The sequence below is a fragment of the Tiliqua scincoides genome, chromosome 1 (assembly GCF_035046505.1).
Source record: "Tiliqua scincoides isolate rTilSci1 chromosome 1, rTilSci1.hap2, whole genome shotgun sequence".
Lineage (NCBI taxonomy): Eukaryota > Metazoa > Chordata > Lepidosauria > Squamata > Scincidae > Tiliqua > Tiliqua scincoides.
The window spans coordinates 154,530,127-154,556,628 of record NC_089821.1 but is presented as its reverse complement, the minus strand read 5'-3'; the positions used below and the strand labels follow the sequence as shown (position 1 = coordinate 154,556,628).

Below are 26,502 nucleotides of genomic sequence, written 5' to 3'. Positions count from 1 at the left end.
ATATGCCCTAAGAAGGGCAGAGATGGAGAGAGACAAAGGAAGAACAGAGAGAGAGAAGCACATATGCATTAAAAATTAAATCTGGGTTTCATATTGCAGACTGAAATACTAGAAATAAACACTTTGTTCTAATGTAGGAACTCATCAGCTGCAAATAACAGAATAGAAAATGTGCTAATCTTTATCCTATTTCCAGGATATGGGAGAGTCCAATCATCATGCTGGTTGCCCTTTCAGCAGTGCCACTTCTGCCAAAGCATCACTTTGCAGTTCAGGTGCTCTACATAGTGATGCCTTGGCGGAAGCGGTGCTGCTAAAAAGGTGGCCATCATGGTAACTGGGCTTTCTTAGTGCCTTGGCAGCATCTCCCTTTTTCACCTCTCTTGGTCTGCCACTTCTCTGGTAGCGTTCCTTGTCTTCTGAGGCTTCTCCTGTCTCTCCCTCCTAGATTCTCAGCAGAAGCAGCACTACTGAAAAGGCAGTCCTGGGAGAGCCCAATTACCACCTGGGCTAGACAAAGAGCTTCTGTGGACTGGTCTATACCTAATTTACTGAGAGAGTCACAAAGGTAATATTAAACAAATGCAGACAAGAAGTAGATTAACGGAGACATAAGCAGTCTTGGGTAATTTTAGGGAGGGCTCCCAGAATACAGTGTTACTCAGGATACAAACCCAATTAGATTGGTATAGTTGTCACACTGCTAGACCTGGGGAGCTGGCCAGTACAACAGAAGGACACTTCACTAATGAACAGGATGTTTGATGGACATGTGCCTCTCTCAGAAAGAAAGAAAATATTGGTGCTCCTTTCAGAAACACATTTGACTCTTTGCAACCAGAGTTTTCAGTTTGGTTTTCAGTTTGGTGGTCAGAAGTACCCTCCACTGGCATTCCTGCAGGGGAGCATTCCTGGAAGGCACGGGGGAGGGGCTGCTTTACACCAGCGTTTGGGTGCCTGCAAAACTTAGTGTTTTGCCCCCCCCCTTTAGCAACACCAGTGGTGCCCTCTAGGACCACTAGGGGTTTTCCGCTTGCATAAGGGGTCCTTCCTCTTGACTAAAGACATCTTGCACGAGCCGAATGTTCCTTTTGGTCACAGAGAGAATGTCCGATGATGGAGCTGTGCTCTGTGAAAGATGTGAATGAAACTCTTTCTGCTATCCTTTTTTAGATAATCTATTAATGCAGGAAGATGCAAGGCTTTTAAATTGTGCAGAACTCTTAATGATGATCCATGGCATGGCCTGAGGGTGCATGATACAGGCACTTTGGTAAAACTTATCAGGTCTAGATCTGGTTACTGGCTGGATGGGAGATCGCCAGGAAATCTCATGTATACTGCTTTAAATTCCATGATGAAAGGTGGGATAGAAATAAAGATGCCATCTTTCCTAGGGCCAAATTTCATGTTAAAATTTGGCTGCTGATATGCACCTTCAACAAACTCATGAGAGGTTAGCATTCCACAACCACTCCCTAGTACCTGGCTTGTGTGCAAGTTCTCTCCCTATATGCCATACTGCTCTCATGAATAAACCACTAGAAAGTCATTCAGTGCAAATCTGCATGGCCAAATGTAACAAAAGAACTGGCACTTATTTGGTACATCACAATAGCCACTTTCTTCACTTTCCATTTCCTACAGTCTCAATTTCTGCCTTCCCTTTAATGCTACTGTGCGTCACAGAGCTAACTGGAGCCTCTAGGAAGAAATTCTGAGCACTGCTCCATGTGCCAAAGAGCAGGTTTAAATGCTACGTGTAGAAAAATCCTCATGTGCAACTTTCCTAACTTCCACTCTTGACTTTAGCAGTATGCAGGCCAAAAAGCATATGGGACCTGCCAAAATAAAAAGGTGTTCCTGGCGGTAGAAAGCATTTTAGGCCTATTCATACAGGGTATTTGGAAGATTTTCCACAAGTGGAGGCAAGTAATTTACTCTGGCTGCAGGCAGAGAGTCTGCATCTGTGGTGTCTTCCGTACTGCTGCCTTCCAGATTATGCGCCTTTCAAGGGCAATAGCTATTAAACTGCTAGGGACAGCTTTGGACACTGGGTCAAGAAAACTGGGCAGCACCAGGCCAGCTGTTTCAATAAAACCAACACAAAATTGGTTTTGGCTGCTTCAGGTTGCAATATTCTTCATGTTGATATAACAAAATAAGCCCATGCTTTAAAAGAACAGAGAGCTGTTAATTTGAAAGAAAGAAAAAAGGAGAGAGAGAGAGAGAGAGAGAGAGAGAGAGAGAGAGAGAGAGAGAGAGAGAGAGAGAGAATTCTTTAAAGGCATTTTGACTTAAATTTTGGAGGACACAACAGGTTCATCTTTATGAGAAGTCTTAGTTAGAGGTAAAGAACTCTTTCAGTACCTTGCGCACACAGGGTTCTGCCTGGTCACCAGGGCTACACCCTTTTTCTTCCAGGAGCAACTACTTATGATACAGCAGAGGTCACTTCTTAAAGTTCCCTCAGTTCAGAGTGACCAGATACAATGGAGGACAGGGTGCCTATACTTTTCACCATTATATAGAAGAGGGAATTTTGGCAGGTGCGGCTTTTTAAACCCATCCATGTTGAGCCGCACCTGTCAAAATTCCTATACATTGGATAAAGGTACGAGCACTCGTATAAGCACTCTGTTCTCCTTTGTAACTGGTCACCCTGCCTCAGATTCTTTGTAGAGAGATAGCAGGTAGGGAGGTTTCTCTCCGAGGGAGAGCCGCTCAGTGATGTGCATGGAGCAGACTGCACAACCGACCTTAGAACAGGAGATAAAATATTTGATGCCCAGCACAATATAACAGAATGTGGATTGTACTGAATAATACATTTACTAAACTCATGTCTGAAAATTTATAAAGCTCTACAGACCAAGTGCTGCTCTGCTCATTCACTAGCCAGGGATTTCATCCACACAGTGGGAAGATCAGACCTGTGTACCTCACACTGTGCATACGTGACACGACAGTGTGTATCCATATGCCCTTGTACACTCAATCACCGACCACTGTTCACAGATTTTTCAAGAGGAAATGCAAAATGAATGCAAAGCTGAGGTGCCTGCAAATTTGATGCATGAATGCATCGCTCATGTCACACATTAAGCATTGTGGAGTGACACACTGTTGTCCCACTGAGCATGTGGGATCCCCGAGTGTGAAATAATCAATACACTTCACATTACTTCATTTGGGTGCTGTGATTAATGCCACTTGTTCGTGTTTGGATGTCAATCACTAGGTCACAATAAAAGCGGGAGGATAAATTATCGTCTTTGCATAGCATTCCATGGGCATTTAATGTGGACAACTGCTGACTTTAAAATCCAGAAGTGCTTCTGTTAATAGCCTAAAGATGATTCTGGCCCCTAAGCTGCAAGCACTGCTGCGATTGGGACACCCAATTTTGAAAACAACCATATTTTCTCTTGCACCTCGACATGCCCTAATTATGCTGTATGACTGGGCTTGGAAAGACACGAATAATTTACTGTCTTTTCTCTCACCTCCTTCAACGCACAACACGCAAATGGGGTCCAGGAATAACTTTTCTCTTCCACAGCAGCTGGCACCGTCAGGTGTTAAGATTGGCTTTACACTTATGATCACACTGACTACTAAACAGCATACATTTTTCAAAGTGACAACTTGCCAACTCTATAGCAATTTGGACTCTAGTTCCTGTTCTTGTAAACTTCCAACCTTTTATTAGTCAAGCCTACTTTTACTGTCAGTACACTTCAGGTTTAAGTTTCTGCCAACTCACATTTCTCCCCTAATTTTCACATTTCCAGAAATTATTAGAAGGAAGAATGAGAGGTGGGGAAAGGGAGCGAGAAAATGAGAAAAAAGAAATTCACACTTTCAGCATCTGCTCTGCCGTGGACCTGCCAGCATTTAAAGAAGGTAATGCCAGCTTTCTCTACCTTTGCCTTGATTTTTTTTAATCTTCCTGGGTAGTGTGGCACTTAAAAAAAAAGAGGAACCAATAAAACACAGGTTTTCAAAGAAGGTTCTCAGGTGCCAAAGCACTGCTTGCATTGACGTCAACAAGAAAAACAGATGGAAATAGACTAAAGCACCTGCAACACACTTGCTATTTGCCATTGCCCTTAATTTAGCAAGGGAAGTATGCCTGCTTTACAACTCTAGTAAGCAAAATGACAGTGAATCACAGTGAAGTCAAAAGGCTTCACACATGGTAGAGATCGCTAATCTAATCCTATCTGGTCAATGTTTGTTGTGGAGTTTTGGGTTTTGTTTTTTTTTTAAGTTAAAAGAAAAAAAAACACACCCAAACAAAGTATTTAAGCACAGGATGTACTTAAAAATATTCAGTCTGTCTTATAATAGTTGCACTGGCAGTGATTAGCTTCCAGGTCCAATTCAAAGTTCTGGATTGAATCTATAAATCAGTTCTCATTTTTGGCCCTAACCTCTCCAAGACAGTTGTACGCCACACAAGCCCTCCTGCCTTTTATTATCTTCCAGAGAAGTGCATCTTCAGGTCATTCTCAATGAAAGAAGTGAAAAAAAACCTAGGAGTAGGGAGCACAGACTTTTCTGTGGCAGTCTCCTTTCTGAGGTCCATTAATGCTCATCCCCACTAACATTTAGAAAAATATATAACATATTGCTGATCAGGTTGGCTCTTCAAGTTAAAAAAAGAATAGGTAGCTGGTAGTTTAGGCATTGGTGTTATTTTATCAATTTTATGTTGTGATTTTAAATATGACACCTTGAGCGTTAAAATATTAACATGGGATAAATTATTTTTTTCAAATAAACCAATGTAGGCAAAGTACACAGATTGGAGATGAGATCAGAAGATGATTATTTGAACTTTGAAAAGTGTAACTGAGCCTGACTTTCAGTAAGCAGGAAACAGATGCAAGAGTAAAGGATTACCTTCTTTAAATGCTGTTTTATAGTGGTGCCGTCTCTTTCCACAACCTTCCGCATCTCTTGACTTGCCATGTACATGGCATTTGCTGCAGAAATAAGACACACAGTGTTACAACTATGAAATTGTAAAACAGCGTTTGGGTGGAAAAGTGAGAGATGCAGGACACAATCTTCAGACAAAGTTGGGGTGAGCCTTTCCAGCTTCTCCTTAATTGAAAATGACACTTTTGGCCTGTCCCTGTAACATTGTCAAAGGTTTCTGAAGAAAGCTGAGAGGCGTTTGTCCATTTATAACTTTTGTCCATCTAAAATGTTTATAGTTTTATTTTAAACTTTTAATCAATGCTTACACTTTAAATAAATCTTTCATAAATTTATAAATAAATCTTTGGGCCTACAGCATTTGTTGTATTTGAATACAACAAATACAATATTTGTTGTATTTATCCTTCGATGAATTATTTTCTTTTGCTTTCTTTCAAATGGGAATTGATGACATTCAACCTTTTCACTATCCACCTCTTTTAAACGTTAACTGGCCCCAAAGTCCCTCAGTCTGTATTTGAAAATCAGTAGGCTAAGTGCTGCCCACCCCTGCCCTGCAGGTTTTCCGACCAATGTCTCCTGATGAGCAATGGAGAATCACACTCCTTTTGCCTTCCACTTGGCAGTAACAGCTAACAGAATGGCAATGTTGGAACAATGCCATTGGCATCGTTAAAGCAATATATTCTTGCAAAAGGCCCAGAAAAAGGAAATAGCAATCAGACAGTTCTTTACTGGTGACCCCAAACATCATATTGGACAAATTCCTGCAGTTTACGGAGGAAATGGAAGCAAATGACATGGAGGAGGGAAGCGGTGACAGATCAGGATATCAAAAAGCAAAACTAAAGCCTCTACATAAATATACAGTGAGCAAGGTCCTTATCAAAACCTAAATGAACAGGCTGCTTGGAGCTGATGAGATGTCAGAGATCCTGGTGGCAAAGCTTAATAAGGAATATATTTTTAAAAAATCTATATTGCCAAGAGTCTACTATTACATAGAAGATGTTAGGCTGTTGCGAGATTTTTTCCATTCAAGAAAAGTCCCACAGAAGAGTTGTGAGGATTATTTTGTCAACCACTGAAGTACACTGAAGACACCTGGAAGTACTTTGATACAAAGAGCCCTATAACTAACTAGGATTTTCAACAATAAGCTTTAACATCCATCTATGAACCAGACTGCAGGGCTTGCAATGCTTATAAACAACTTGTAAAACTCAAGTAATTTGCCAATTTTTTACCATTTTAAACTGGTAAGGCCTATCAAGGTAATAAATTTCTGGTCTGTTGTATATACCACATAGGAGGAGTTAATGAAAGACTAGCCACTGGAAGGTTTTCATTAACACATAGGTCAGGTCTAGTGCACTTAGTTGTAGAAAAATTTTCACTCCATGATCCTGCCAATGACCTCTCTTTTGACCTGGAAGAAGGGATCGCTGTCTCCCTCCCTCTCGATTTTTTCTCTCAACTAGAGGTGATTAAGCATTGGTGTCAGTTTAGTCACATGCCTTTGCTAAACAGAGACTGCTAACTGTGCCAAAACATGCTTGATTTATTTGTGATGGCGCAACAGTGATGGGACTCAAAATCAAGGACCAGGAGAAGAAAAGAGGGCTTTATATCACTGGTAGCTCTTTAACCCCAAGTGTCACAGCCAAGGCTTAATATCCACATCAGCTAAATTAATAGGGTTTTTTTGCACAAAGTGTAATGACTGAAATCAATCAAGCTCTTTCAGTTTCAGGGCTGACACCAATTCAATTAACCACCAATTGTCAGATAAAAATACCTGCCTGTACAGCACTGAAGTTCAAAACCGCTTAGACACCCAGACTACACAATAAGGCAAAGAAACAATAAAAAATTAAACAAAAGATGACCTGTGCTTTGAAGCAACAACAGACTAGCACAGGGGTGGCCAAACCTGCTTAACTTAAGAGCCACATACAATAAACTTCAGCTGTTTCTGAGTCAAAATATTGAAGAAGCATTTAAATTCTAATATATATTTACTCAGCATGAACATTAAACTTGCGTTTTAATCCAGTGATCTCTCAGTTTATACCTGGTAAATAATTATAAAGCTTGATCATTTCTTCTTTACTCTTTGTATTAATTGTGATGTAAAAAGGAGTTCAGACAACACATTTCTGAAAGCTGCACATTATATGTCAAAGAGACACACGTGGCTCACAAGCCATGGTTTGGTCACCCCTGGGTCTAGCATTATTATTATTATTATTATTTTATTAATTTGTACCCCACCTTTTTGCCCAACGGGCACACAAGGCGGCTTACAACATTTAAAAAAAAATACAACATTAAAAACAATTAACAATTTACATAATTAAAAAAATCTAAAAACAAACAAATCCCATGGATTTTCATATAAAAGCAAGAATGCCAGCCAGCCTGTCAACAATTAAAAGCTTTTTGAAATAAAAAGGTCTTCAGTCCACGCCGAAACGTTAGCAGCGAGGGAGCAGTTCTCAGTTCTAAGGGGAGGGTATTCCACAGTTCGGGGGCCACCACTGAGAAGGCCCTCTTCCTGGCCGCCACCCCTCTCACATCTCTTAGCGGCGGCACAGTCAAAAGGGCCCCCCCAGATGATCTAAGAGCACAGGCAGGATTGTAGGGAAGGAGGCGGTCCCTCAAATACCCCGGACCCGAGCCGTAGAGGGCTTTAAAAGTCAAAACTAGCACCTTGAATTGGGCCAGGAACAGAACTGGCAGCCAGTGTAGCCGCCGGAGCAACGGCTAGACAGAGTCAAACCGACGTGCCCCAGCAACCACACAAGCAGCCGCGTATCAACATTTAGCAGACAAATCCTGATCTGGCATATTTCTATGAGCTTATGTACAGAATCCAAGCAACTGGCATTTTCTTTTTCTTTCAGGTCATGCTCTTAGGAGAGGAAATAGAGAAAAATCTATTATATTTCAGCTTAATGGTTCCCCCGGGGCTGCCAATTGGCAGGGTGTGTGTGCATTGTGTTTCATAACTTTAAAGTTTTCCAGAAGATAGACTGCAATTTGCACACAACAGAGTAACTTGTGCAAGCGAGCAATCAACATTTCTTTTCCTCTGAAAGAAATGGTAACCCTCATTCTATTCACGGACAGATTCGTCCAGAAATTTAATCTACAATATGGACCTGTTTGGTCCATGCATAAGCCACAGCGCACATGTTGTTCCTGGGACGCCCTCAGGTATTTGCTTGATTACTTCGCTGTCCAAATGCCACCTGGTTGCTGGTTTGCAGCAGAGAAAATTACATTAATGGAGAAGTTAACTGAAAACTCTCATTGGAAGTTGAACAGTCATAATGTGTTGCTTGCGGCTATGTGCACTGTAAGTTAGAAACTTGTCAGTTAAGGGGGGAAAAAAATCCAAACAAATGTGGTCTACACATGTCAAACTAATTTAGGAATACAAGAAAGTTCAGCATGACAGACTTAACTTGGTTAAATTTAGAAGAGAACTTGAGTTCTGACTTAGGCAAGCATAAAGAATGTTTGATGCCGCAACTTTAGCTCTTGTTCCACACTGTGCCGCTATGTAGGAGACAGCACTGTAAATAAAGAAACAAACAAACAACATGATATTTAATTGCTCAGCCAAGCATCTGGGGTCCTCTGTGACATAAAACATAGATACAAAAGTGATGTCACAGCAATGGAACAATACAGAAGTTCCAAGTTAGATTGTTTTCCACTTGGTTAGCCAAGCATTTGAGGAAATTAAAAAAAAAGAAAGAAACATAAACCCAAAGAATTTTTTCTCCCCAACAAAAGCAATCATGAGGATAGCCCCAGCCATCCATCCTTTGCAACACACCCTTGTAGACATACACACTTTTAAAAGTTTTCTCTAAAGTTAAAAAAACAAAAAGAAACCAAAAGTCAGCAGTGTGTTGGGTCCCCTTCTGGGTAAGTGGGGCTGCTATTTTACACAGCCTGAACAGATGTATAGTGAATATGTTTTAAGGAGCTTCTTAGCTGATTAGGGTATCAGTTCTGTTTGGAAGACTTTCTTAAAATTGTCCTTGGTGTATGAAAACCACAAACCTAATCATCTCTTGCTGCTGGGTTGACTAGGATAGATGCAGGTGTAGAATTCAACCACAGTGGGTCTAATGATGATTCAGCAAGTAATTTGAAAGAAAGGAATAGTGGTCATATGGAAAAAGTGCACCAGCTCCTGGGAAGTAAACACTGTGCATGCACATAGAACAAAGGGTTAATTTTTCAAGACTGAAGTGAAAAGTTAAAATACTATCACCCAACCTTTTTTTTTTTTTAAATTACTAACAGATACAGAAACTGGAAGAAAGAAAATGGTACTCTCTCTGGTGCACATTGCTTCACTAATAAGTTGGGCCCTGGCACAAAGCAATAAGAGTTTTGAATTATATGTCAACTGTACTATGGTACACAAGCTGATGGCTTGTGGATCAAATTGAAACATTGAGACATCACTCAATAAGAGAGTTCATGCTTTGCATACCAAGGGATCCAGGTTCAACCCCCTAACACTGATAGTTCAAAAACGATCTTGGTGCCTAGAGAGCTCGGAGCAGAATGTACTGGACGAGACTACCTAATTTAGACTTAGTTCTGATAAAATGTTTTGGGGTCCCAACAATATGGGAAAAATGCAAGGCATACATATCCTTTTCTCATTCACCCTTCATTGTATGCTGTACCTCTTCCGTTGTTCAAATTTCTCTTCCCACTGAGAAAAAAAAAAAAGACGTTATCCAACTGCTTTGTGATGAATAAAACGTAAACTGAGTTTCTATGTCTCGTAGAAATGACTTGCAAAGAGTAGTTTTAATCTTTCAAAAATGTATTTTCCTTGGGGGAATGTACCAACATCTGCTCAGATTTTTTTTTCCCCCCTGGTAAGTTGCCCATCACTGCATGGCTCTTTCCAGAGGAGTGTAACACTGGTTTCCTTTCCAGGTTATCCTTTGCTCCCTAGGAGGCACTCTCTGCCATTCCTCAGAAAGACTCAGAACATGGTGGTAAGAAATAATAATACCAAACAGCAGTGCAACTTCCTAAGGGGAAAACATTTTCTATCGGTAATTATTGCTAACAGCAATTTTGGAAACACTGTATAATTTAGTGTTTAATGCGTTACACAGAAGGAACTGTTTAGTACCAGTACTTGACCAGAAAAAAAGAGAACACAAATAATATATACATTTTAAAAAAACCTTTTAAAAAATCCAGATGAAGGGAGAAACTGAAATGATGAAAGCATATGCTTTGGTTTTGGACAATAGTTTTTAGAGAGAGGTATAACTATGAGCCTTTGCAATCAGTGCTAATTAATGATGATGGTGATAACTAAAAAATGCCAAGCAATGTAGTAGTTGCATTTGTCACAGTCATTCTTACAGACGTGTTAAAGGCAGCCAAACACTGGAACTGATCTGAGGGTGTTTTAAAATAGCAAAAAGCTAAGGGATCTGCAGGCAACAACAAGAAAAATCAAAAACGTTTCAAAGCTGAAGTCTTATGGAATCATTAGAAAACACTATTCATTGCTTTGTGTACTGCAACATGGGTGAAACCTGCACATGGCTATCAAATGGCAATGATGGGCCAGACTTGATGTAAGCCTTGCAGACTGCAGTTTCCATTTGTGATAACTTGCCGGCAATTCTATACACTCTGACCTGGGAATAAGTCCCAGATCTCAATGGAACTTAATTCTGAGTAGACATGTGGAGATTGGAGTGTAATACAAGGAAGAAGAGAATCTTAGATCACAAAACCATGAACAAGAGTATTAGGCAGTTTCTTCAAACTAGGTAATTGCTATCTGCCCCAGTTAGTTCTTGATCAGAAATTATGTTGTACAGAATGCAAACTGCACCATCACATAATGGCTTTAAGTCGCATGGAGTTAACTGATCTGCAGCACCTTCTTGTAGCAACCTATTTGTGTCGCCAGAACTGTGAAAGTTGAACAGATGAACAGTTCTGTTTTTGAGGTGATGGGTTGAACTCATTGGCTTCCTAGACTCTACTGAGGGCTCAAAGACAACTTGAAAGGTGAATGTGTTGCAGGCTTCTGCACCAACAGCTGGGGAAATTAGCTACAGTGCTCCATTATGTAAAAAAAACCAAAAACACCTCTCACCCCCAACATACATACAAAAACCAGCACATAAAGAAGAACAAGATAAAAATCCTTCTCTTGACATGCTGTCCTATACACAGAGAGTTTTTAATACAGTTGAACATCCAATTACAATTTCTGCTCAGTACAGATTTAGAAGTGAAATGTTGTCATATCAAGGATTTCAGATCTGAAAATAGAAGCCTACGAATGCCACGTGAGATTTTGCTTGCCTTGAACCATCAGAGAGATGTGCCTCAGGAACTCTTGTGGACTCTTGCCTCAGGAACTCTTGTGTTCCCAGATATTGTTGATCTATAACAGGGGTGCCCAAACCCCAGCCCTGGGGCCACATGTGGCCCTCGAAGCCTCTCAATGCGGCCCTCAGGGAGCCCCCAGTCTCCAATAAGCCTCTGGCCCTTTGGAGATTTGTTGAAGCCTGAAATGGCCCAATGCAATTGCTGTCAGCATGAGGGCAACTGTTTGACCTCTCGTGTGAGTTGTGGGATGAGGGCTTACTCCACTGCTTGCTGTTTCATGTCTGTGATGCAGTAGTGGCAGCAAAGGAAAGGCCAGCCTTGCTTTGTGCAAGAACTTTTATAGTTCTTGAGCTAATGTAAGACCTTCATTCATTCATATAAGTTCATCTTTAATATATTCATTAATGTAAATTTATTCAAATTTTAAATGTAAATTAATTTTTTTTTACCCCCGGCCCCTGACACAGTGTCAGAGAGATTATGTGGCCCTCCTGCCAAAAACTTTGGACACTCCTGATCTATAACCTTGGGCTGCATGCATCTTCACTGGCACTGTCACAGTGCTGCTCCAAGGAACCAAGTGGGTTTCTTAGTGTGGTTGGGTCTATCTTGCCTAAATGTCCCTCATTTGACAGAACTATTTTTGCATATGGGCATTTTTCAATCTCCTCTCTCTCCCCCTCCCAGTCTCTTAACAGCACATTGCATGAGTCACTACAAATGAGCTCTCCTCCAAATGACAACCTCAGGAAGGATGTTAGAAACCCCCAAAAACTGTGCTTCGTATTTCTTGGAAGTTATGAACAAGTTTCACTATCAAAGCATTCAAGCTTCATGAGTAATATTTATGATGGAAATAAAACTGACAGCTTCTAATATTTTTTTCTTCAAAAAACATAACTACGAAAACCAAACCAAAATGGGATTTTTTTTCCCTCACACAAGGCATCTGCAGGGAAATCAAAGCACTTACAAGCAATAAAGTGACCTTGTTAAACTCCTCCCCCACCTTCCTTTTTTTCGGAAACGGTAAATTATAAAGTAGAGTCACTTTGACAAATGAATAGGTCTGTAAACATAATAAATCCTTTAAAAGCCATTTGTTGCTCTTCGTTAGGTTAATAAGAGCATCTGACTCTGAAATAGGGAAACTAGTTCACTTGCAAAAGGGGGAACAAAGCAGATGGGAAGAGCTCTTTCAAGCCATGCTTAAGTGCCATCTTGGGAAGGTGAGTTGTCTGACAACATTAAGCAAACATTTTAGTCAGGCATCACACAGGAAAATAAACAGTAGCAGGGGAAATGTGAAAACAGTAAAGGCCGTTATTCTTTGGTCTCCTTTCCTGGAAGGCAGGTGATAAAATATAATGTGTTTCCACATGTAAGGAAAATATATACTTTTGAAAATATATGCTGTGGAATATCATTTCTTATGTCAAATGGTATAGCGCACCTGGGCAACAGCCACAAGGCACTGGAACTGGGTAAGTACATGAATATTCACACATCCTATCCTGGATGCGGCTTTCAGGTTTCCTAGCTAGCTAGGCATTAGATGGTGGGCGCAATGATGCTTTAATTCAGGTGAGCACAGAGTGAGGAAACATCTGTGTTTTGCTTTTGGGGAGGAATACAATTTCACTCATCGCACATATGACATTGCTTGGAGGACAGGTTCAAACCACAGCACTCTGAAAGCAGTGAGTGTGCTAAGCCAGAGGGCACTTGAGGACAATCCCAGTGAAGGATACATGATGAACAGCACAGACATTACTGTACATGCTGCAGCCACCATGGGAAGGGTCATTTACTAAAAAGCCATGAATATATCCTAATATTATGCAACTTCCCTCCACCTGAGTTTCATGAAACTCACCTCCATGTTTGCATACTCTTCCACTGCCCCATTTTGAGGCAAATTAGCTGCTGTGGCACTAGGGTTCAGGCTGGGTCTACTGGTCCACGATGTCTCTTGCAATAGGATACAGACCCTGTTTTAAATGACTTTGACATGAAGCTTTATGATAGAGCATTTATAACTCAGAGAGAGAAGAAACAGAACACTATGTATTGTATCAGTAGACTATGACAATAAATGCCCACACTTTGATAATTCCACTGAAGTGAATGGAAAGTACCTTCAAGTATTGAGGGTTAGGGTAAATCATAATGTGGAGCGTTCGATTAATGCTTATTCCCCTTTTCACATTTACTCCTTGTGAGCTCTCGCATGAGACACAAAACAGACATTCTTCACTTGAGTTCTATATTTCATCTAAATGTCGTGTACATGACCAGTAGAGAATTGTGGCCATGCATTACAAGCATAAACCACTGTGATGGATATAATACATTGTGATAAACACACAAAGATTGCCCATGTTAACTTGCACTTCGTTTCTTTTATGGGTTTGAATTTTTTTTTTTAAAACCTATTCTGCAAATACCATTCTCAAAATGATATTCCTCAAAATGAGAAAAATCTGTTTTTTCCCAGGTTAGTTTTAAAAATCATTTTGAAGCTTAGAAAACAATCTATTAGTATAATCTCTTTGGCATTTAAGTAAGGATGGAGATAATTAGGCCTTTGTATCATTTTTTCCCCCCAAACCAACTTCTAAAACATAATTTCTCCAGATAAACTATGCCATAGAAATGTCACATTAAAAAGGGACTGGTTAACTTTAATCCTTATCTGGGTGCTGGTAATGTCCAAAAGCAATGAAGGAGAAATTCTAACATCCCACCCACCATTGTTTCATTCTGCTCAGAGTGATCTATACTTGAAGTATGCAAGGACTAAGGGCCCAATCCCATCCAACTTTCCAGAACCAGTGCAGCTACAATGCAGCCCTGAGATAAGGGAACAAATGTTTCCATAACTTGAGGGAGCCTCTGTGACTGTCTCCCCACCACAGGATGTAGTGCATGCCTTATTGGCACAGCTGTACCAGCAGTGGAAAAATTGGATAGGATTGGGCCCTAAATTCACTTAAAAAAAACTGGCCTATGGAACATGGGCTGAAAGGAAACATGCAGAGCTGTCTGACAAGGCAGTCATCTAAGCGTGTTGACAATTCACCCTACATTTACTATGCTGCCAAATGTGGGCGAAGAAATTAGAACTGCATTGTGAGTTGGATACATGGCTAGTATGGCTTATAAAATGGCTTACAGTGCTGTTCTCGATTGCTGCTTCCAAGGCCTTCTTTCCATTTCCACCTTTTCCCTGCTCATCTCCCTTCTTTCATCCTCCATCAGCTCCTTCTCCCTACTCCCCTTCCGCTTAAGTCCTTCCAGTTTGCCAAAGCCTTGCCTTCCCGCCCTCTCTCACAAGTCCAGGCACGTCAAATCTGAGAGGCAACAACTGGTTCTCGTCCCCAGCCTCATGAGATTTGGTCATCCTGTCCTCTCCAGATGCTCCTGCTTGGCCAGGGAAGTTGTGGAGGTGACACTGGACTAGAATGATAAATTCTGATTCCTGTCTAAAGTTAGGACTTCCACCTTGCTGTTATTTTAATATTAGGGCTGGGGAACCATTGACCCATATTTAGCCACTTGCCCCTCTATTCACTCCTGCCTTGTAGCAGACCATAAGAGGCTTTCAGCTGCAGCTGATCTCTTAACCTTTGGTTTCAGGAGGGAAAGGAACCTGCAAGATACACACAAGCTTTCTGTCGTCCTCATGCTGATCCCAAGACAAGCTGTGCACTGGTTTTTATCCCCCCTCAACTCTGACTTCTCGAGTCAGAAAGTAAGTAAGGGGAATAAAGGAAGAGGAGAAGGGACTTGGCCCCTCAGCCTCATTCTCTGCCTAATTCTGGCCCAGGTAGCTGGCAGCTACCAGGCTCACTTAAGTCTTAACAGAAAGTAGGAGGATGATTGTTATTTGCACTCCATTTTTATAACAATTTCAATGCTGTTTCCCAAGATAAGATTTTTTTTTCTGCGGTCCCCTCCACCATTTCCAAGTATCATAAAATAAACTTGTCTCCATTACTCCCCTGGTCAATAAACAGGTTAAACAAACAAGGAAATTCCTCAAGAGAAGCCACAGATTCAAGATTGCAGAACACAACCACGCATAGGCTATTCAGGGGGAGGTTTTTGCTTACTGTGCTTATCTGTATCTTCACTGTCATCCAGACGTTAACCTCTGACCTACAAGCCTGCCTCTCTAAAAAAGTCTTGCAGTGTTTACCCATTATGTAATGTCTGTGCTTTTGTGGAAATTTTACAGAAACAAATGGAGGAAGTTTGCCAGTCAAGCGAGTGGACAATAAATCCTGTGCTATATAGATATGGACCCACAGATGCAGACCTGTCTTCCCTCACCTTAAAACTGCTACTTACGTATTTGCTGGAAAATATTTTTCAGACTGCAAATTCTTAAAATGGACCAAAATATGTTACGTTGCAAAGCACCACACAGAGTAATGAATCCTCTTCACCTTTTGTTAGTAGGATCTGTACTAAATTCACTTCTAGAATCTGAGAAAAATCTAATTATTGTCCTCCTTCATTTGAATAAAGTTGGTGGAGTTTAACTTAAAGGGAAACATTTCAGGGATCTTTGAAGATGAACAAAAGTGCTTATAAGGTTAGCTTCTCAGAATACATCTCTTAAAGGTCACATGCATTGTCCCACTATAACCAATCGGTTACAGAGACAGCAAAGGAGTCCACACTACACTGTAGCGAACAGCAGAAGTACACACACACACACACACACACACACACACACACACACAATTGGTGCATGGAAATCTGCTTTGTGAACGTGCCCTTCAGTTCCACTTATGAAACTTTTTTCCAGTTTCCCTTCTCCTCAAGATATAAATGTACATTATGATCCTTCCACGAAATGCTATAGAATTTTAAAGAAGGATGAAACTCCCACCAGTTTAGTCAGTCATAAAAACAACATTAGAAGTAGAAATCAGTGCTGGAACACTTTTCTGTTTTTGTTCTAGATGCTGCTAAGAATGTTTACATATTATTGTTATTGGTTCAAAACCCCTTCTCTGTCCAGCTACTGACCCATATCAACCTGTTTCCATAGTCTGTCTGCTGTTATCTCTTTAACAAGATTGTAAACTTATATCCGATTTCTAAAAACATGTTTAGTTTCTGTTATCTCAACTTACATTGCTTGTCCCTAATTTTCTACTATCACTTTCTGGGCGCAATCCTAACCTGTGCTGGAGCAGGCAAACCAGGAGGCTTGCACTGCATCCAACACAGGTTTGTTGGCTGCAGCGGCTCATCTCTTCCCCTTATCTGTGGGTAAGGACTGTGCACCCCAATGGTTCTCCTCAGACCTGCGCCACCTCTGCAGGTAGCACAAGTCCAAGGAAGCCACTCCGTTCACCCCTGGGACAGGGGTTCAGATCCGGCATAACTGCCGGATCCAGCCCCACCCCTGGCTCCTGGCACGCCCGCCCATGGGCCTGCCCTCCCCCAACCAGAAACGCTCCCTCCCCACACCTACCTTCGCTGCTTGTGTCAGCGCTCTTGCGCTGACACAAGCGGCGGCATAGGAGCTGTGGAGGAGGCTTCTGCATCCATCTGTGCATCGGCACATCTGAATGTGCCGACGTGGCTCCCGCCTAAGGAGGCGCAAACATGCTTTACGCCACATTTGCGACTCCTTCAGGGCACCTATACTGGCATAAGTGCCGGTTAGGATTGCACCCTCTATCATTGTTGCAGTGATGTGGTTTCTTTAGTCCAGAGGAAGGATGTATTACCTGATTCTTGTTAAGGTTTTTCAACCTCACTAGCAGGCATAGGGTTATAGGGCACTATAAAGATGGGCCAATAAATTACAAGACAACTACATTATTATTACATGGGGGAAAGGGTTAAATTACTAGTGTTCAAAATTGGGAACAAAAAGTGAAGTGTTTCTGCAACAGTATCTGATCTGAGAGCTCATTTTCAGAGAAGATCTTCTATTTTTTACAACAGGGGTCTCTAAACTTTTCGGCTGAAGGGCCACATCAAATATCTGGCATGGTGTCGAGGGCTGGAAAAAAATTAAATATACAATTTAAATAAATACATTAGAGGAATGACTGTGATGAATGAATGAATGAATGGGCTCAAATGTCCAGGATTTCTCCAAGCACCAACACAGCCCAAGAAATAAAGCACACACACTTAAATGGACCCCCATCCCCCCACCCCACAAGCACAACTCTGGTTGTGTTTGGTCAACTGGGCCAGAGGCTCTCAGGGGATCAGAGGCTGGCCACGGGCCGGACAGAGGCGCTCAGTGGGCCGCATCTGGCCCCCGGGCCGGGGTTTGGAGACCCCTGGCTTACAACATCAGACAATGCATATACTTGTCTTGAAGAGCAGTAAAAGATAGTACAGGATAAATTAAGATGGAACCGTACAAGGTCTATAGAAATGATGTCCATTAAGAAATTGAGTTATAAAGATGACATGACAATGCATCAAAAAATAAGTTATCCGTTAACTGGCAAAGGAAACTACTATGAAAAGGTTGCTTTATTCACTGTTACAGCTGATCAGAACAGAGCAATGCTGTTTACCACTGTGAGAAAAGCTAATGTCAGTATAATATTATATTCAGATTCTCTCCTATGAATGACTGCATCAAAAGTCCAAATTGTGCCCTCCCCTCCAGTATAAGCACATTTACACTGGTGATATGAGATCTGAACCTGGTTCATGGCTCACTCGCTTAGCAACTACATTTCAAACAATACACTAAGGACCCAATCCTATCCAACTTTCCAGTGCTGATGTAGCCGCAAGGCAGCCCTGAGGTAAGGGAACAAATGTTGCCCCCCCCCCCGGATGCAGCACATCCCATTGGCACAGTGCGGGAAAGTTGGATAGGATTGGGCCTAAAATATGGAAATAGGAGGCCCCTAAACAGCTGGAAACTGGTCTTCCACGCTGCTGTTTGCTAGTGGTATAGCTAAATATTTTAGCACCAAGAATGTTAGCGTTCCACATAGAACTCAGAACACACCAGTAACAAAAGCTGGCGAAAGACAATATGTAAGAAAACATACAAACTTTATACGGCTTAAAGAAGTCATAATTTCTACATGAATGAGCACCAAGGTAGATGAGCACTAAGGAAAGCAGAAAGGAGCACAACTGGTTGCCTGCAAACTTTAGAGTGTTCAGTTCTCAAGTCTCCCCGTGCACTGGGAGCACAACCTGGATTCCGGAGAGTCCAAGGCAACTCTCCCATTAACGGCAATAGAGCCCGGATGTTGCTCCAGGCCTTGCTGCTTCTCAGCGGTGTTTTGCTTCTCGGCCTTGGCGGAAATCGGGCTGGGCACTTAAGGTCTTGTTATAATTACGTTTTCTAAATCTCATTTCCTTTCGAGAGGAGAGAAAACATATTGTTGTGAGTAAGCTCTGGACACAGCAACAAGTCCCTGGCAGGCTAGCTTGTTCTAGCAGATGCATTACTTTTAAGGAAACTTTGACCGCCTTTGCTGCCCTTCATCATGGGTTTTATGACAATCACAGCCATGAAATGGAGGCTTGTGCCAAAGGTAACATGCATACATTTTTTAATGAGTTGACATGACTTTCTGGAGGAGAGGAATAAATTCATTTGCTGGGGATTTCTGAACCATACCTAACGAGTTATTAAAGGGCAGGAGGATAGGCTCAGAACATTTGCTCCCATTTTTGTTTGCTGCACGTGCTCATAGAATGGGAAAGTCGAGTTAAAATAGGCCAGATTGCTGACCAAGATACTGTCAGTTATTGCTAATCTGAAGCATATGCTATGGGCCATGGCACTTCCGAGATTGCTTAGACCTATGCAGGAAGGGCTGAAAGCTTGTTACTATATAAAACTCTCTCTCTCTCTCTCAAAGTCTTAATGTTTGTGGGCATTTCCTTTGAACTCAGTCAACCGCAATGATTCATATCCAAGCAAGGCCGCTCACTGAAATCAATGAGTACTTAATTTTATTTAAGGCAGCCAGCAGAATATAGCCAAGTGAAGCCAGTCATTCTCAATAGGGGCTAATTGCACAAAGATATTTCAGGATCTGTCAGAGAGGCCCAAATACGAGAATGGTGTACAGTTACTGGAGTCAAGGGAGCAACCTACACTGTGTGGTACTGGCCAAGCTACCAGGGCTTTGCTCTAATCCTACAGCCTCTTTTTCCTTTTGTGTGAAACCATCTTCTCCATCACAACATAGCAAATTTCTGCCCTTGCTTCAGAATGCACTGTGGTAAAAACTGGAATCGTTGAAGGCCAAGGACGCATTTGTGACTTCCAGGCTGTGAGTCCTTATACAAGGGATGGCCAACTGACAGTCCATCGTGACTCCATAGATCCTTCATCCAGCCCTCTGGTGGATTTTCTAAATTAATCATGGAATGGTAAGAACTGGTAAAACGGCAAGAATTTTAGCTCACCATTCACTTTAGCAGTAAGAAATTTTCCTTCTAAAGGCTTCACATCACTGTGCAGACACCTTTGGCTGCTACACAGCAGCCCAGCAGTGTTTCTGAACACACAGTAATGATGCTGCATGTCGTTGACAGACGTCCAGGAACACTAAAGTCTGAGCTGCACAGAACTTGGCTTCCCAGGGCTTTGCGTTGCATGGCCACAAAGTTTAAAGGAAACAGTGGCAGGGAGCCAGCAGGTATATTTTACTGACAATCTGCCAGCTTGGGCGGGATGGGGGAATCTTTCAGGAAGGACATTTCTCTCTCCAGTGTTCCTTCCAATGACCTCATACCATACATGGCTCCATACTTGTCAGGTCCTTACAGACAGCAGACACCAACTTTATCATAAAGTAGACTTCTATAACAGACTATAGTAGACTACTATAATATAGTAGACTATAATAATATAGTAGACTTCCAGGCCAAGAGTCTACTTGGCCTGTATGCTCCAGTCCCCATACTAGCACCTACAGCATATGGAGGGTGCCCACCTTAGAATGAAGTTGGCATGCCCACCCTATTTCAATCAAGTTTAACGACTCAAATATGTATTTTTTATCAAGTCATTACTGGCCTTTATAAATGCTGTATCCACATATTCTTCATAATATGAAAAATAGCAACAGAAAATACAAGATTTTGTTGATCTCTTTTTCCACCCACAACTTATACAGAACCACAGGTATTTCCCAACGGGCCAGTTTTAAATGGCAGAAAAAAAAGTGAGCAAGGTTAGGAAAAGGAATACAAAATGTGGACAGCTGAAAAAGAGGGAGAGAAGGCTGGGAGATACGGCATAATAAAGATATGATGAATGAAATAAGTGGCTCTTCTGACAATTTTTCCAAAACAGAAAAATTACAAACATATATAGATTCTTAGATATCCCAAAAAGTGTTTAACTTTTCACTTTTCTTAAAAGACTTTTTTTGTCTTTTTCATCTAGACTTCTTTTTGTATGGGGAAAAATTCATTGTTGGCCAGAAACTACATCTAAGAGCTATGAACCATACCCTATTATTTATTTCCCGCATAAACTGATTCTAACAGATGTCCATGAAGCTGATTAGGCATATCTGTATTATAGAAGCACATGGGTTCATACAAATGGCACAAAATCTGCATGCCTCAAAAATTACCACATGTGGGACAGAAGGAGAGAGAGGGGAGTCCAGACTGAAGACACTGATCCTGAAAGCTGCGGCTACTGAATGGGGCAGGAACAGTGCCAGTCAGAAAGGCACTGGAGACTATGCCATCTTGAAGCATTGTCCCCAGTGCTCCACAACAATAAGCCTCAAGCAAAATCTTACTGGATCCTTGCTAGGTTTAGTTCATATCTAGTCATTGTTCCGTTTACTCTTCTATCTCTGGAGTGGAAATTGTTAACATCCATTAATTTCAAAGAAGCCTATCAGAGCTTGGGGGACTAGTCACCCTCAAATGGGATAAAAGAAAGCTGAGTAACTGCATTCAAGAGTAGGATGTACAGAAGAAGCAAGGTGTAGGAGGTGTGGTGTACCGTACAAGGTGCCAGGGAACCTGTGATGGAAGCTGTAATGCTGTCCAGATAAAAAACAGTTAACTCCCAAGAAGCTATTACCCTCAGGCCATGAGGATGCTGAATTGTAAGTGAACTATTTAAGTTGGGGAAGTCTTAGTCAGAATCTGTTTTTACTTTATTTTGAACTTTGCCTCTTGATCACAAGCACAGAATTTGATTATCTGTTTTTCCCCTTTCACTTTAATCCCCAGTAAATCTTTTCCTTTGAGCTGATTAAAACAAATCAGCTGCCTGGTGCTATAACACAAAGAGTAAATGGCCTCCTGTGTCTGATGCCATGCTCAGTCTTCCAATTGCACACGCAAGAGAGAGGGGGGCGTCAGTCAAGATGCTCCCCCCCCCTTTGTAATCCTTCAGGAAACTGAAAGGATAGGCTGCTGGTGAAGAGACAGACCCCCAACTGGATGGAAGGCTTGCCTTGTGGCCTTCAGTTCACAAAGCTGGTGAAAGTGACATATTAGATATGTGGTCTTAATGTGATATCAGGTTGAGGAGAAATCCAGAGCCCGAAGGGGAACGTGATCCTTCTCAGTGCTACCGTGGAGATCGCCATAGAGATCATACAAAGACAGTATGACAGTGTGCCATAGTAAGACAATATGCCATAAATGTATGTGTACTGGTTCTTAACAATTGCACAAACTCCAGATTATTCAATGTACAAAAAGACTACCCAGAAGGCTATTTTGTATAGCCAAGTTTTTTCCACCTATTCTTTTTTTTTTTTTGGGGGGGGGGAGGCATTTTAAGTTCCCCTGAGCTCTCTTTTCCTTCATTGTTTCAATTTAAGGGGTTGAACTGAAACACACTGAAAACCATCTCAAAAAGTATGGCTATCTTAACATCTAATAAAACATATGACAGTCAGTTCTTCATACACTCATCTCTCTGTGAAAGCACTAGACAAAAATACTAAGTGAAAATACGAGTATGTATTACATACTGATTGTACTTACCAACACATCCCATGTTAACTAAATCCACAGAAGTCATTATTGAAGATTCATCATGGATTTTCAGTCCTCGCAGTACATAGCGGACCAGGGGATCTTTGACTCTTTCTGGGAGCAGCGTCACCAGGTATATAGGCATGTACAGAATGTAGCGAAGCTGGCAAAGCAGTGGTGTCATAATCTTGCCTTGTGGAGACTGAGCCATGCGTTCAATTGTAGGGAAGAGCATCACACAGCGAAGAATCTGAAAAGCCACGTAAAGGAAAATGGGTAAACAACGTGTGATGTAAAGAAAAAGTTCTCTTACATGAGTGTCTTGTTATTTGGCTGAACAGGGTTTTTTTTTTAGTACATTCTTGGGAAGTGAACTGAAAATTATTAGCCCCTTAATTAAATTATTAATAATTATACAAGTTATTAAGTTTGAATAATATTCAAATTATTAATAAAAAACTTAAAAGCCTCTCCCCCTGTAAAGTAACTAATGATCCAATTCTGTAGAGTACTCCAGTTTTCAAATCCAATTGTCCATACATGCCCTGGTCACACTCTTCCAGAAAACAGATTAAAACCCAGTCCACAGGTGTACACGTTTGATCTCTGTTGCATATATGCAACATTGGGCAGAAATGGCTTAACAGCCCAATCTTATCCCCCACCATGGTTGACAATGTGTGTGGGGGGTGGGAAATTAGGAGGTGTGGGAGAGGGAAGGACAAATATTTTCCCCTTACCTCTCTGTAGGCCTCCTGGTGGCCCATGGGTCTCCTCAGACCTTCGCCAGTTATATAGCTGGTATAAGTTCAAGGAGCGAAAAGGGGAGAGATGAGTTTGAAAAGAGGGGATAGGATCCTGGTGCATGTTGATGCTGCCAGAATCCACCCCTCCCTCCTTGACACACCCCCTGCCCTCCCTTTCCGTACCCTGAAATGCCCCAATCCTCCCCCTTCCCACCCTCAACTTACCAAGAGCAGCAGAGACTCCAGAATCCACTGCTATGTGCACAACACCTCTGCCCATTTGTGGCCATGGTCCAAAAACATGTAACAGCAGGCCAGCTTCTGCACCACTGCAAAGGGCCTTGTGCTGCTGGAATGTGAGTTCTGGTAGGATAAGGCCCAGATAAGAATGGGTCATCAGGGTACCTCTCCATTCGAGGAAGTGGCTCTGTTTGTGTGTGTGTGTGTGGGGGGGGAGTGTTCATTGATCTTCCCCCTTTGCACAAATGGAGTTTCTTCCATGAACAGAAATACCATACATATAACCCCCCCCCCCAAATATATATTAATATCCTGTCTTTCACTAAGTGCGCACAAGATAAGACACCTAACAACAATCTAAATACAATTTGAGCTTAAGGCAACAAAACTAAAGAAAGAGCAGAAAATAAATATTTCATGAACTACAAAGTAGGTAAATAAAGACTTCCTATAGCATTCAGATCAAATACTTGCTGGAGAAAGTGTGTTTAGCCAGAGTGGGTACATCATCATGGATGTATTTTCTGGGGAGGTGAGTTGCACATGGCCGTTTCACACATCCTGTTATCTCAGCCTGCCAGATCAGCAGTCCTACTGACCACAGGCACCTTCGGTCTTGTTTAGATTATGACCTAGTGTATTAGCCCACACTCAGTTCAATACTGATCTTGAGTACCTATTCACATACATTTATATATCTGTTTGCAATGCAATCTGTCCCACAGCTCCCTATCAGGATGAGTTGTTCCTGATTTCAGGATATGTATCACACTGCACCAGCTGGGGGAGGAAGGATAGGATTAGGGTAGCCTTGATCAAACCTTAAACAACGTCACCCCACCACCATGGCATCATAGGTGCCAATTCATACCATGACACTGGACATAACAGAACACATGTGTGGCTTATTCTTTTCCAAACAACAAACTGTTCGGAATATAAAATGGGAAGTACCTGTGGATGCGTACACCATTTCCCTCTCACAAAAGAAAAGGGAAAACCCCTGCTATTGTTAGAACTGAAATTAATTTAGCTGTGGGGTACAGGTAGTGAAATCTGAAGGAAAAAAAATCCTGGCTCAGAATTCTTCACAAAATCGGCACGTCTACTTTCCTCATTCATATTCTTTTCACAAATACTGATGTTACTGAGTTTAGATATTAAAAAAAACCAAAAACATTTAATACAACCCAAAAAGACAAGGTACAAAGGTATCAAATTTTGCATGCTGATACTTATTGCCTTGCTTATTGCCTTAAAATGTATCAACACAACTTAGACTTTTTTAAAGTGTTATTTGAATTTTGGAAGTTTGCAATTTTCTCCACTTGTGTTACAGTTTTTGCCTTTACTGGCATTGCAGTCACAGTTTTGGGAAAAGACAATGTAACTGATTGTTGACTCTAGCTCCTGCCCTGTACCTATTCTGTTGCCCATTCTTCTAAGGTTAGGTGCCAAGTTGTTGAAAGTAGGTCCTTTCATCTTATTCAATAAATATGAATTAATAATACAGTACTGTTAATACCAGCAGACTTGGAGCCAGATCCTAAGGCGACCTCAGTCACAAACATGCCATAAGGCATGTTTGCGGGGCTTACTGCCGGGCTTCCGCCAGAGCTAGCCCAGCTTCAGCCGGCGCTGGGTTAGCGTGCAGCGGTCACCCAGGTTCCACAGCTCCGTGGTCTCCTGGACCGCCAGGCTGCAGAACAGGAGGCGGGGGCATGGGGGAGGCATTCCGGGGAGGGGGGAGGCTGGCTGGAGGCGTGACCAGGGGCTGATGGGAGGCGTGTCGGGGAGGGGGAGAGGTGGATCCGCTGAGCTGAGCTCTGCAGGATCCCAGGCGCTTGGGCAGGGCTGCTCGCCCTACACGAGTGCCTTTACTTTACTTTAAAGTGCGTAACCCCATTGTGGGGCTGCTTCCCTTGCTTGCGGGAAGGGGACGAACATCCCCTTCTCCCGAGGAGCCTCCCGCGGTAGTGCGGGAGGTGCAGGATCTGGCAGGAGCCCGCCATGGAACCGCCGGACCTGGGCACTGCAGGCAGCTCAGGATTGGGCTGCCCAGCTGCAATCCTTGCCTTTTTACTTGGGAGCAAGCCCCATTGAGCCTGCTGGGTCTTACTTCCGAGTAAGCATGCATAGTATTGCACTGTTAGCAAATTTTAAACATCAGTTTTCTTTTAGGCCTTAGAATGAGCATAAATCTCCAGGAGCATACAAATTCAGAAGACATTCAGTTGGATGGTTCACTTGGCAAGAAAGGTGAGAATCATAATGGAAGATGTTCACGAGAAGAAGACGACCTTAGGATACAACCCTATGGGTGTACAAAATTTTAGATTTGTGGAATCTAAAATTGTTGTGGAAATAACCTTACAATTTTGAGGCACCCAGCCTAAGTATCTTTAAAAACATGATCATCATATCCACTGTTACAGAAAAAAGCCAGAACATCACCACTCTAAAATACTGACAATAACACAGTCCAACACACATTTTGCTCCCTTAAATGTTACACCAATTCCTGGGTATATTTGGGGTGCCAATTCCAAAAATGGCATCTGTTTTGCCCTATCACATGTAGTTTTGGAGACACGGCATAGCCTCTTTAGTGAATGGTTCAAGCAGCTTCCTCATGAGGAAGCCAACAACATGGCTTCTTCATGAGGAAGCTGCTTGAACCATTCACTAAAGAGGCTATGCCGTGTCTCCAAAACTACATGTGTTAGGGCAAAACAGATGCCATTTTTGGAATTGGCACCCCAAATTCATATCAAACCATCATAAAGTTTGGGAAAAACTTTTCTGACCCTCAATTTTGTAGGCCTGTGTAATTTGTGTATATTAGTTTGTTCCCAAAGTGCACATTTCAAAATTGTATGTCAATTTCCCCCCCCCCCCCAAGTCTCCACATTTTTATAAAGGTCAGTCATCTACCTTCATTGCTAAACAGGCAACTGTTAGATTTTCCCAGTTCATTGCTGTTTGCACCCTAGTTATAGACAATGATCAGCATCTAGAGAAGTCATTTTCAAGCATTGTGCCACAGCACATTGGTGTGCCATGAATGGTCCACAGGTGTGCCAGGGGAATTTGGGGGAGGGTCATTTATTAGTGGGACCATTGGGGGATGTGGGCCCCTCCACCAGCAGTGCGGTGTACCTTGCCAGTTGTCCAAAAACTGTTGGTG

The 26,502-nt window shown here is 42.0% G+C and overlaps 1 protein-coding gene across 1 annotated transcript in view; it reads right to left on the bottom strand.

Moving 5' to 3' along the window:
* The window catches only part of LDAH (lipid droplet associated hydrolase), an 89,757-nt gene that overhangs the window by 7,187 nt on the left and 56,068 nt on the right, over positions 1–26,502 (bottom strand). Inside the window, exons 5-6 of the mRNA XM_066611705.1 lie at positions 22,339–22,579; positions 4,909–4,991 (exon numbers count right to left, since the gene is read on the bottom strand). Coding sequence (XP_066467802.1) covers positions 4,909–4,991; positions 22,339–22,579 — 324 coding nt within the window. The remainder of the gene's footprint in view (positions 1–4,908; positions 4,992–22,338; positions 22,580–26,502) is intronic.